This window comes from Melopsittacus undulatus, chromosome 1, assembly GCF_012275295.1.
Source record: "Melopsittacus undulatus isolate bMelUnd1 chromosome 1, bMelUnd1.mat.Z, whole genome shotgun sequence".
NCBI classification, from domain to species: Eukaryota; Metazoa; Chordata; class Aves; order Psittaciformes; family Psittaculidae; genus Melopsittacus; species Melopsittacus undulatus.
In genome coordinates this window covers 32,777,293-32,791,347 of record NC_047527.1, presented here as the reverse complement: position 1 = coordinate 32,791,347, position 14,055 = coordinate 32,777,293, and the positions used below count along the sequence as shown (strand labels likewise).

Sequence of the window (14,055 nt, the reverse complement as noted above, 5' to 3'; positions counted from 1 at the left end):
ATTCTATGTCTTAAAGGCTCATTGTGAAAATATATACACACATCAAATTTATATCCAAAGTTAGATTTCACCATTGAGTTTTAAAGGCCAAGAGATATTTTCAGTACAGTAGAAAAAATAGCAGTTCCTGAAGTATACTGTAGCCTCACTTCACTGCCAATATCCATAATTCAGTTGCTGTACAAAATACTTCTCTGAAGCAAATCCATCTGAACTCTATCCACCCTGAGTTAAGCATCTATACTTTAATATGTTTTAAATATTAGGTAACAGAGAAGTATGTACAAGGCTATAAAACTTGTCAGTTATCACAGAGCAGTAGGAAAAAAAAAAAGAATCAGTATTTTCGGCCAATTTTCTGTTTGCTATTGTAGTTATCCAGTCTGGGTTGGGTTTAGGTTTCACAGGGGGGTCTTTTGGCTTTTACTTGTAGACATTCATGCATTAATCAGTTAATTTTTTTAGTGCAATAATAAGGCAACAGTAAAAAAAAGTTATAGAAATTTTGCATATGTGTAAAGGTATTAAGTTTATAAAAGTGCTTCCTAAAAAGACAACTAATGGCAGTATCAAAATATTACAGAGTGGTGAGAACAGCTATTATTTCAATAAATGTTGCTCCATAGAAAAATGTCTGATTTTAGGCTTTTTCCCCTTTTTTGGTGAAGTAAAAGCCTGGAAAAAAAATTGGTATGGATGCATGGGACAAGCAAGATAAGAAAATATACTTTAGTCTAAACTTAAATAAGAAGGTCCACACTTTTTTGTCAAAACATTAAGCCTCTGTCAAAAATGTATTTTTTTTTTTATAGTACAGGATTAAAGACAAGATGATGCTTACAAGATAAAGAAATAATTTACATGAAAATATCTTCTGACAAAGCTTTTCAATCAAAATATTGTTTTGTAACATTCAAACATGACATACAACACAAAAGAAACAGTGAATGCAAACAAAAAATGTTATATGGATTGCTTTCAAACACATAAATAAATGAAATATTGGTGTAGGCAGTAGGGCTCATGCTGATGGCTAGCAGGAAATAACAGTGTGCAATCTATTTGGAAAAAGCTCTAAGGTACAAATTACAAGCCCAATTATGGACTGCAGCAAGTTCAGTTATATCACTGCCATCCTCTCCTATCTTCAAAATAAATTCTTGGTTAAATCACTCATACCCTAAATTACTCATACCTTTGCTTCAGAGATATGAATAACTATATACAAAAAGTAGTTTTATTTCACCATAGGGATAACATTGTACCTCTCTGCCAATGTCACCTGAAAAGCCTTCCATGTCAAAACAATTTGACAGCAGATAACAATTTAATAAATATGCAATGATCTTGTTACAGTCCTTCAGCTAAGCATGGTAACTCATGCTGCTAGTTTTGTAATCACAGTGCATAGAATCCAAATATCAAAGAATGGGGTAGCTTTTAAGGTAATGGTTGATCCCTTGCTTATAATCCAAATATATCTGAAACTTCCATAAATTCTGTCATGCATCAATCTTTTATGTGGCAGGAGCAAAACCTTTCCCTGGTACAATGTCCATTGCCGGCAATGGATGCACCAAAACCGCCAAGGAGCTCAGTGTTATTGCACAATATATGAAGACCTGGAATTCTTCCAAAAGCTTAAAATAAAAACAATGGAATTATTCTGACATTTCTGGACACCTGCATTAATACTGTATGACTAATAAAAGCATGTCAGTTGCATGGACTGAACCAGCGATCAACATGCGCCCAGAATGCACACTAGTAAAAATGCAGTCAAAGGAAGTAGTCTTCATTGCCTATAGGTCACTTCCAGTCAAAGGTTAAAGTTCAAAGACTGAATGATCAAAGTGCTCATTTTCTCAGTAGGACTATCTTCTGCTACGAGGATCACAAAATGGTGGCATCAACATGTGTCATCTTTAAAATAAAAGAAGAGCATTTATGGAAAACATATAAACATTCTAAATCCAAATTAGCAAGGTGCTGTAGGCAGAAATAATCCCAGCATTGACAGTAACATGCAGTGGAAATACACTGAATGAATAATTCTGTGTTTCTGTTCCGTAACAACTCAGGTAAAAAGGTAATATTAAACATGAAACTTCCAAAAATACACATACACTCCCAGGCACATTAGCATTGGCAAGTATTCCATTAAAAGGACAGTTATTTTCAGACTCTATATTTGGAATGCCACTCATCAGGAAAATGAAAAACCAAATACACCAAATACACATTTCTCAAGAACCAAAACTACAGCTGACAGAATTATGCAAAAATAATACGTTTCTACTGTAATCCTAAAATCTTAAAACTGAAAATAACTTGCATTACTAAATTTTTGATACTGTAATTGCACAGACCATTGCAAAAAACTGTAATTTATGGCAATCTTTCTTGCAGTGTGCTCAATACTAAAGTATTTCTCTTCCACATAGCAACCTGCAGTATATTTGCATCTGGCAAGAGTAAGCTTGTTAACAGAAAGCAAATTTACTGTCTATTTTTAATGCACTTGTAACCTCACACACCTAGAAAATACAGCTTCATAAGCTGTATTTTTACTGTTTACAGATTTAGTATGCATAAAATAACAGTTAATAATTCTACATGAAAAATATGTCATTAATAATATTGCACATAAAAAAACTCTTAATTTTGATAGTAGGGTACTGTAGATGTAAAACAGACTGAAGAGTATGCAAAGAGATAGAAGGGGTATTTCAACTGCATACTAAAAACTTAGGCCAAATACCAGAGAAAATACTTTCTACTAAAAAAATCAAAACAAACCCAAAAGCAGTGAGGAGGTGCTGGCTGAAAACAAACAGCATTAATCATGGCACTGAGATGGAGCTCCTGACGACCGGAAAAAGGGAAATATAACCCCCATTTTCAAGAACGGGGAAAATGGATGACCCAGGGAACTACAGACCAGTCAATGTCACCTCTGTGCCTGCAAAATCTTGGAGCACATTCTCCTGGAAGGCATGCTAGGGCACGTGCAAAACAAGGTGGTGGTTGGTGACAGCCAGCATGTCTTCACAGGGCAGATCCTGCCTGACCTATTTGGTGGCCTTCTATGGTGGGGCTACAGAACTGATGGACAGTGGTAGAGCAGTTCATGTCATCTACCTGGATTTATGCAAAGCATTTGACACTGTCCCACACAACATCCTTGTCTCTAAATTGGAGAGACATCAATTTGACAGATGGACTGCTTGGTGGATAAAGAACTGGCTGGATGGCCTCATGCAAAGAGTTGTGGTCAGTGGCTCAGTGTCCAGCTGGAGACCAGTAATGAGTGGTGTCCCTCAGGGACTGGTGTTGGGACCGGTCTTGTTCAACATCTTTGTCAGTGACATGGACAATGGGATTGACTGCGCCCTCAGCAAGTTTGCTGATGACACCAAGCTGTGTGGTTCAGTTGATACGCTGGAGGGAAGGAAAGCCATCCAGAGGAACCCTGATACTCTTGCGAGGGGGCTGATGCCCTCATGAAGTTTAACCATGTCAAGTGCAAGGTCCTACAGCTGGGTGGGAGCAATCCCAGGCACAGCTACAGGTTGGGCAAAAAGGAAATTCAGTGCAGCCCTGCAGAGGAGGACTTGAAGGTGTTGGTCGATGAGAAAATGAACATGAGCTGGCTTCAGTGTGCACTCACAGCCCAGAAAGCCAAAAGTACTCTGGGCTGCATCAAGAGAAGCATGACCAGCAGGTTGAAAGAGGTGATCCTGCCCCTCTGTTCTTGTGAGAGCTCACTTGGAGTATTGTGGGCAGTTGTGGTGTCCTCAACATCAAAAGGACATGGAACTGTTGGAACAAGTCCAGAGGAGGGCCACAAGGATGATCAGGGGACTGGAGCACCTCCCATATGAAGACAGGCTGAGAAAGTTGGGGCTGTTGAGCCTGGAGAAGAGAAGGCTGCGTGGAGACCTCATAGCAGCCTTCCAGTATTTGACAGGGGCCTGTAAGGAAGCTGGGGAGGGACTATTAATTATGGACTGTAGTGACAGAACAAGGGGTAACAGGTTAAGACTTAAACAGGGGATGTTTAGATTAGATATAAGGAGGAAGTTCTTTACTGTAAGGGTGGTGAGGCACTGGAATAGGTTGCCCAAGGAAGCTGTGAATGCTCCATCCCTGGCAGTGTTCAAAGCCAGGTTGAATGAAGCCTTGGGTGATATGGTTTAGTGTGAGGTGTCCCTGCCCATGGCAGGGGGGTTGTAACTAGATGATCTTAAGATCCTTTCCAACCCTAACTCTTCTATGACCATTGCCCTGTTTTCACTAAAACCTACTTCCTGACACCAAAACTAGGCAACAGCTTTATGAAAACAATTTCAGCCTGGATGCCTAAGTAAACCGTATCTGGAAGTTCTTCCTCTGTCTTTAACACAACATGATCAACTCCAAGCTTGAAATTTCACAAATACAATGTACATTTGAAGCAGCTGTTGGGTAGGGCAATCAATCTAGAAATATGTTTAGTTACGAAATATCAAGAGTCTCAAAACAAGAACATCAGTTTGTAGCAAACAAGGCTCCATAACTCTACATAGAGAGCTAAATTGCTTTGTTGCAGCAGGGATGAAATGAGAGATTACAAACTGTAACAAGCTAAATACTCAGAGACACATGCTTACACATCAGAAAGTATCTCAAACTGCCATTTTGTCTGTGTTCATATTGGTTCCCTTTACCTCAGCTCCTAAGCATGCACTACTTGTTCTCAGTAAAAAAAAAAAAAAAAAAAAAAAAATGGCACCTACCAGAAAAAAAAAAAAGAATTCCTTCAAATGCATATACTAAAAGTGACAACAGTCTTCCTCCTTCCTCTTCAAAACACAGGGCTTCAATTTCACATTAAAACTAAGCCAGTCTAATGGCTAGCTGACAACAGAAGGGGCAGAACCACTCTGCATCTCCCTTCTCATGTTCTTCTATTAGCACTGGCATTTCTTTCACCCAATGGTTTACCCTTGGGTAGCTGGTTTTCTTTCTCAGTTTCGATTGTTTTTTCTCCCCTAATTTACCCAGCCCAAAGTGGCTGAACCACAAGATTAGATATGTGATCCTTCAGTTGAAGCAGAAGCAGAAAATTAAGATGACAGAATCACCCTTTCCAAGAGCTTGTAAATTTTTTCAGGTGTACATAATGCTGAAGTCAGGTCTTTGCCAGAGAGAGGTGGTTAAAATTAGCAGGCAAGCTATACTTCCCATTTTAGTGTAACCCACCATTTCTTCAAACCCACAAATAAAATACTGACAGTTTAAAGATCATGCCTTGGCAGTCTTGCTTTACGAAGAGAAACGTAAGTACTTGCAACAGAGAAAGAGCTAGTGACACACAAAACTTGAAGGAAAAACCCTCTAGCATTTTTTTTTTCTCCAATGGACATCCGGCATGTTTTAATTTCTAATTAAGAATTTAATGGTAGGGGGAAAAGCCCCATTAACTTTTAATCATGACCTCCTTTGCAATTAGTACTTCAAAAGTAAGTTAAACAACAAATGAAAATACTATGAAGCAAGCCAGGACAAGTTATTTAAATGAACTGACTTTTTCTTGCCTCAGGTTGGTTACTAGGTTGCTCTGAATCTGGGGCGGCAGGGAGGGGGGAGGTAGGGTTTTCTGACTTCCAGAGAACAGCCACTGTAGTTACTTCAAAGTAATTAAATTACATATTCTATGGACTATAAGCAGCCTAATGGCTTTGAGCCACAATAATATAGCAACTTTCAGAGTCAGACAGCCCCTACTTCTTTTCCATACTCATTTGGTGTTTTACTTGTTTAACTTAAATTGACTGCTATGAATAAGAAATCATAGTAGGATCTGCAGACTGTTCTCCCTGATAGCCTTCAATCCTGAATCGAAACAAGTCTAGTACAAAATAAGGACATACTTTAATCACAAAATAAAGCAAGTAAATGAAACTTTACTTGTTTCTCTTTTAAAATAACTAGTAAGTGAAAATAAAACTAGTTAATAAAAATTCTCCCAAAACTGCCAATGAGGAGGAAGCAAAATTAGAAATTGAGAAGCACCAAACACATTACAAGGGTGGAAAAAACCCCAAACAAATCAGAAAAGAGAAAGTGACTCCTGAATAATGTGGTAAAGATGAAAACACAGCCTTGTGGGCAACAGGCTTGTTATTCTTGGAGTCAATTTTAAAAACAATATAATGTACAATCACATGGTATACAGTCCTGACTTTCTTAAATAACTTTTAATCCCATGACATACACACCCCTCTAACTGTAACTGAAGTCACCTTGTTTTAGAGATACTATTAAGAGTATGATGAGAAACTGAGTTTCATTCTCTTACATTACCATGTATCAAACCCCCAAGGGTCACAGCAAGCACTATGAAACTCTCAAGTTTTTCTTGTTAAGGCATCCATAGGCTTTTAAGAATCTAAGGGTGAAGGCTTCAGTGTTTGCCTCTGCAGTCATGAAGTCCCACTCAAAATATCTGGTCTCATTTCAGACAGGGGACAAAACATGTCCTGGGGTGGGGAGGCAGCAAAAAAATAAGAGGATGTGTTATGAAGGAGCCTTCAGTGAAAGGTGATGGGATCAACACCTCCTGCACCATCACAGCATACAGCATTACCTGTCCTAACACATCGCTTCCCAAAATACGTGGGCTCCCGATTGCCTCATTTGTACAGTATTTCCCTAAGGAAGGCAAAGAAAGGTTTGTCCAAGAAGCACAGCCCATCTCTATCCCCTCCTCCTTTCTTTCTTCATCAGTAAGTGGGTAAGACAAGCACATACAATTACCCCAGCTTTGGCAAGAGGACAAGAAATTTTGGGACAGAAGAAAGAGCATAAAGACAAAGAACACATGGAAAAAGGAGAAAGAAAACAAAACAAACAAACAAACAAAAAACAACATAAAAACACCACCAAAAAAAACACCAAAAAAACCCCACAAATCAAACCAACACAATACTAGCACTGCAGACATTATAACACTATACATAGCAATTTTAATATTTTTTATCATGTACATATAGAATCCGATTACTGTATTATTGACTATTAGCTCCTAAGAGCCTCTTTAAGTCAGTCAACTGTCCCACACTGGAACCCTGATTTGCTAATCAGAAATTATTAAATCACACAGCTGTTTAAAAACATACAAGCACCATTCAACTGACATAAAAGCTCTTAAAGCATTAACAACAAAAAAACCAAAAACCCAACAAAAACAACCTGGCTTGAGAACTAAACCTAGTTTCCTTATAGACCTTCCCCAACATAAAACTTAAGACTTGTCATGGACTAAACACAGTTTACAAGAACTTTCTTTCAAATCCAATCCTAAAATTTAAAACCTATACATCTGTGCTGTTAAATTCCTATTAGGAATTAACTGAAATGTAATAAAAAAAATTGCAACAGAATATCTTAGGGTTTTAATAATTTGAGATTTAAGAGTTTAAGGCTTTGAATGCATTATTCTACTTCCCTACATTTTAATTGTCTTCAGCCTGAAAAAAAAAACAAAAAGTAAACAAAGTTCCTGGCTGTAGTCAAATACTTACCATGATACCACCACTTTGTTTTCTTTGGATTCTTGTTACACGTTCTTACATAAAATGAGTTATCTGGAGGTCGCCTCTGCAACAGAAAAAAACACCTACAAATAATCAGACAGTCCTCATACTGTAATGCATGAGCTATTTAATGAGCTTACATAAGGCTATCATGTGAATGCAGTGAAAATGAGGCAACAGGCAGAGCTAGACCTTTGTCAAGAAAAATCTCCTACAGATCCAGGTATTACTTCTTACTGGAGATATTTCAAGCAAAAACTTAAAAAGACCAAACAGTTTGGAGGTAGAGAGGGAGGGAAATAAATTTTAAGAAAGCAAAAAACCCAACCCAAAAGAAAGGAACAGTTTGGAGCATTGTGTGCAGTTCTGGTGTCTATCCTCAACATAAAAAGGACATGGTACTGTCAGAACAAGTCCAGAGGAGGGCCACGAGGATGATCAGGGAACTGGAGCACCTCCCATATGAAGATAGGCTGAGAAAGTTGGGGTGTTCAGCCTGGAGAAGAGAAAGATGCGTGGAGACCTCATAGCAGCCTTCAAGTACCTGAAGGGGGCCTACAGGGATGCTGGGGAGGGACTATTCATTAAGGACTGTAGTGACAGGACAAGGGGTAACGGGTTGAAACTTAAACAGCAGAGGTTTAGATTGCATATAAGGAAGAAATTCTTTACTGTGAGGGTGGTGAGGTACTGGAATGGGTTGCCCAGGGAGGTAGTGAATGCTCCGTCCCTGGCAGTGTTCAAGGCCAGGTTGGATGAAGCCTTGGGTGATACGGTTTAGTGTGAGGTGTCCCTGCCCATGGCAGGGGGGTTGGACCTAGATGATCTTGAGGTCCTTTCCAATCCTAACTATTCTATGATCCTATGATTCAAAAAAACACAACCACCCAACCAAAAAAAAAATCCAAATTAAATTCCTTTTGCAGTTCAGAATCTAATTCTGATATATTAGATCCAATTCACATTCATACATCTCAGCTTGGAGTGGGTGAAAAAATTAACATACATAAATTCTGTATCTGATCCACACTTCATATTCTTCAGTTTTCTTTACAAGTGTCTTAGGATACAACACAAAGCCATTTGGAGGGTGTTTTTCTATCACATACACATAACTAGGACTGACTGGCACATGACACAAATAGGCATGTTTGGATAGCAGACATGCAAGCTCTGACCACATCTAACTTCCATATATAATCCACTGCAAAAGAAAGAGTCAGGAGTAAAAGGGTAGTCTTTTTACAATAAAGGCATAAGGTATTAGTGCCACTCATCCATGACCAAAAAGGCAGCTTACCACCACCTACTTCCCTGAAATGAAAATAACAATGATCACTGAAATAGTACAGCTGTAAAGCCACGCAAACATCTGCACTGGAGACTTTTCAATAGTTATTTCACACTGCCTTTAGAGACGGAATCATTTTACAAAGAACGGTCCTAAAACATGACCAAACTTCACAATTGGTACAATTAGAAGGACTCCATTCACTCATTTTTGCAATAATGATATACACACAGGTTACCATGAAAACAGTGACAAGGCACTTACTGCACTATTCTGCAGTTCTAGCTCAGTATTCATTATTAGAAATGTATATATTGTTTAGTCTATTTTAGAATTTTGAAATTAAAATTTGACTTTGCAATGCAGAATTCTATTAACTTATTCTGCTCCAACAGTGCCAAAAGTGCTCATACCTTTTCTTTGCAGCTGGAAAGCATGCTAATAATGCTAAGACAAACAGATTGCACTGAGAGAGCTGGAGACCAGTCTTCTGTTAGAATGGATAAACAGATATGACCATTGCTATAAACATGAGGATGAACAGGAATATTGTCTCCAGTAAACATGACCTAAAAAAAAAAAAAGAACAAACAATTGTAATTTACTGTCCAGATTTAAATGAGACTCTGTTGCTTTTGGGAAAACAGTAATACATTGTTTAAGAAGTGGATCTGCCATTTTCACTTACACTAAATAATACACTTTACTGTGTTAGGTTCATTCATTTTTGGAAGCCATTAAATGAAATATAAAATAAGACAATGGGAGCCTAAATAGTTAGCGAAAACTGTGTTAAACAAATGGTTCAGTATGGGTTGGTTTTTTCTCTATGGATATTCATACGACATAGAAAAATGCAAAGGTAACAGCATAAAGACATCAAACTAAACTTTTTATATTTTGCAGCTTCAGTCTTTCACGTACTAAGGACTACAGTTGCCTAGCCAAAACACTGAATGATTTCATAAGCCACAATGTCATACACCAGGAACCACAATGAGACTCACGAAGGAATATTTCTATAACCCTGAGCACAATAGAAATTGAGTTCTGGACAACTCACCCAGGTTCGACCTTAAATAATAAAACACATCAATCTTATTACTATAAAATGAAAGACTTGTACAACCAAAGTATATTACCTTATAGGGAATATATTTAGATCATTATTTCAAATGAAATATATTTTTATTAGACATGAATAAATACGGAAGAATAGCATTTAGAACCTTAACTCTACCCTATTAAAAGATAACATCACACAGTCAAAAAAATATTAGGAAAGCAATATTGTCAACAACTGCTCTTACGCCAAATTCCTGCCAAACACATAGCTGGCTCGGGGCCAAAGGAAATGCATTAAAAATTCTGTATCAGCATTTATCCTCCCAAGCTCCTTACCCAACATAACCACTATCATCTTTTATGCAACAACATAATAAACTTCTACCACACATACACATAATACCCAAGAGCCTCCTAAGTTTTTCCTAAGTTATACATATATATGTATGTGTACAAATACGTATACATGTACAGAACACACCCACTCACCACTTACAAGTAAGTAACATCTTCATCATGCAGAAAACTGAAATCAGAGAGTTTAACACCTATCTGGTAGATGGATTTCTAAGGCAGCAGAAAAATTGGATGCAAAATGATCTTCCATAAATCTTTAAACTAGTATTTCTTAAGCACTGTAGAGCTTACTTTCTTAAACCAGTAATATATTTCACTTTAACTGATGTCTTCCTTTTACAGGAAAACCAGAACTAGGCATATTAGGCAAGTAAAATTATGCACACTATGACAGACAACATACATTTAAAGGCAGAAAACAACCAGGTGATTAAACAGCAGAAGTGTAAACTGTCAATTCACAGTAAGCAGATTTGCAGGAAAAGAATTATGTCCCGTATAGAGTGAACTTACTGCACAGCAGCATTTTTATAAAATTGTCTACAACGAACACATATCAGGAACTTAAATTCCTAACTGTTTTCTGTGCTAAATGTCATTGTACATGTACAGATCTAATTCCTTGCTTTACAGTAAACTGCACAGAGGTAATGCACAGATCAGGTAATGAGTACAAACAGTACCTACTTGAAGTCAAACAAAAATGGCTACAGTGTTGTGGATTACCTATGAGCAGCTCACTGCAAACCCCATGAAGTGCAGAAGCACAGATGAACAGTTTGTTCTTTAAAACCTAAGACTGAAATGTCAGCATTCTAGTTCCTAAAAATATGTAATGTTTATGGTTTAAGTGTCTCTCACAGCTCTGTGCTTCAGTTTCAACACCAATGAGAAAAGTGTCAGAGACCATTCTTGGAACTTTGAGCTGAAACAGACAAGCCAAGAACTAAGGCGCTCTTGCTTTTCTCTCTCCTGTTTCAGAAAAGCACGGCTGATAGCTGAACACTACTCTTACCAGCTATGTTTTGTAACACTTCCCCCAGATAATGGAGGGATGGATGTACAAAGCTCATTCTGCAGCCTAGTAGTATTGCTGCTACTTGAGTTCTTTACACTGCTGTGAAAGCAACAGTATCTCCCAGCTCTATTCTAACCACTACATTTGCAGGCCTCTCATAGGCATGTCATCATGTACCTATGAGAATCCCTACCACAAGCATTTCTCCAGATGTATTAACATGCCAGTAGAGAACATGCAAGAGGCTTACATACAAACTAGAAAATAAAAAACAAAAAATAGAAGCTGGAGCAAAAAAAAGGGATGGAAAAAAGCAGTTTGTTGTTTACTCTGCTCCTGTACCACAGTTCAACAGGATCTTCCTACTTTACCCAGTGTTGTTCTTTTGTAATATATGAATATCAATCTCAAGCCTTCAATTTACACTGCTCTTTCATCTCCTATGAAACCAAGTAAACTGTCACAACACTACACTGCAGTCTAATTTTTAAAAGAAAAAGCAACTGCACAATGTGCTTAATACAAACTAAAGCAACTAAATCTTGTATCAGGATAGGTGGATAATATTTATATTCAGCATGTGTGAGGCAGCTATAACCTAGAGGTAGCATTAAACAAGAAGGAAGAAATCAGGTTACCTGAGGCGAGTCAAAAGGATACCGACTACTGAACTTAAATAGAAGCTGAAATTTCTCCCCTTCATATAGTGTTCCTGGAGCACCTTCCATGTCAACAATCCACCTAATGAATGGGAAAAAGTACTGTTAGTATTGTGGACAAACTACAGTTTTTTTCCTGGAGCACAGGACAAATCTAATCAATTACCAATCACAGCAAAATATCCATTAATATCGTAACAATCACAAAGGTGAGTAACATAACAAGCCTACACTTGAAGGAAACAAGCTTTGTATTTTACATACAGGCATTTAATACACTGCTGTAAATTATACAAGTAATTATAACTTGAACTCAACACCAAACCATCAGTTCCCAATATAATGACTGTTAATGTGAAACAACAAAGCTGAACAATAGTTTACTATTACTGTTACAGTTTACTCCTACACAAAAACAGGGCTGAAGGAAACAAACTAGTATGTGTTCTTTTTCATGCTGTTTTACTTTTCTGTCAAGGAAATCATCCACACTATTTGTTAGAATAAAATCTGTATCCAAGGGGGAAGGGTAGTGCTACTCTTACATCTGTGAAAAAGTCAGAAATTTAGTGGCATATAACCTGACAGGTAACGGAACCAAAACCAGAAAAATTAGTACGGAGAAGTATAGAATGGAAAAGGTCACAGAAAATTAAAAACAAGCAGAAAATTAAAAAAAGGATAATTTGCAACTATAATAAAGACAATACCTCAACATATCACAGTATTCATTTTCCTCTGATTTTCTCCTTCCATCATAACAACAGGTAAGCTGTTTACAGGTGGAACTGCTGGGGGGTTTACTGGTACTGGGTTGGATTTATGGGCATTTTTTAATCCAGTCAAAAATAGATGCATATTGTTCAACACATACAGCAACACCCTGCTGTCTAGCTTCTGTCATTTCTTACTTCTATTGCTAATCACTTAATACTATCCTTTGCAGCATCACTTCCCCGTTTGTCTTTCACCCTTGATTAAGTTTTATATATTTGAGCAACATGACAAAGTGAAGATTCAGCAAGAGACTCAGATAACATTAACATCAGTCTCAAGTGGGGCAGCTGAGATTTTCAGAACAGCAACATGTTCAGAAAAGCTGACATCTCTTCCAGCTGGCAGTCCTGGTGATCCTATTCCCACCCTCTCCATCTCTCCTGTCATATACACTCTCCCCCTGTGTATTTAAGCCAAGCACATTTTTTATCTTCTATTATTTTTTTTTTGTTTGGTTGGCTGCTTTTTGCTTGTGTTTTGGTTTTGGGGTTTTTTTTGGTTGGGTTTTTTTTTTTTTAAGAGAAATTGCTTCTCTACTGAACTGTCACACTCTTCAGCAGAAATGCATCTTCATCAGCAGCATGGTAATAGCTGTAGTGGTGTTTCACATTTTAATTCTGTGATTTCGCCTATCTGCACTCCAGACCACTCATCTCTTCTTATACCTTCCTCTTTTGCATTTATACACATGGTGGATCAACACTCTTCAGTTTTATTGTTCCCTGTGATCCAGAACCTCCACTTCCAAGTTTTTAAAATAGTTTCATTTACTAAGTAGAAGATAACTCTGCCTGGACTTTTCTCCTTTTATGGTCAAGGAATCAACAGAACCCATCTTTCCTGTGTGCTTTACGGTTTAGCCATCTCATATTTCTAATCCTTGTGTATTTAAAATAGATGATTGCTTAATATTTCAAATGACCCAGTTACACCATGGGCATCAGTTATTTTATTCAACACCTTTCAAACCGAACCAGCATTGCTACACAAATCTTTACTGCACCAGTTCAAACTGCAACTTGATTAATTAACATGATACTTGGCACCAAAAACCCTTAAAGAGAAAAAATATAATGTTATTGAAACAGGAAGCCTTTTAAACACTGACAATTCTAAGATTTAGCATGGCAGAAAACAGGAAGTTTTTACTTTCAAGGTATAAAAGTTGTACATAATGTCTCTGGAAACAAACAAATACCCAGACTTTTTTCCCTTTTCCACTCATCTGCTGTAAACTTTCTATTTAAGTGTAAGCTTAAATGTTTAAATGAGTGAAAAATGAAAAACACTTTCAATATGAGACTGTGT

At 37.5% G+C, this 14,055-nt stretch overlaps 1 protein-coding gene across 1 annotated transcript in view; it reads right to left on the bottom strand.

Moving 5' to 3' along the window:
* Positions 1-769: 769 nt before the first annotated feature.
* Positions 770-14,055, bottom strand: part of UBE2W (ubiquitin conjugating enzyme E2 W) — a 32,530-nt gene continuing 19,244 nt past the window's right edge. Inside the window, exons 3-6 of the mRNA XM_005150809.2 lie at positions 11,950-12,052; positions 9,285-9,440; positions 7,569-7,644; positions 770-1,923 (exon numbers count right to left, since the gene is read on the bottom strand). Coding sequence (XP_005150866.1) covers positions 1,910-1,923; positions 7,569-7,644; positions 9,285-9,440; positions 11,950-12,052 — 349 coding nt within the window. The 3' untranslated portion in view covers positions 770-1,909. The remainder of the gene's footprint in view (positions 1,924-7,568; positions 7,645-9,284; positions 9,441-11,949; positions 12,053-14,055) is intronic.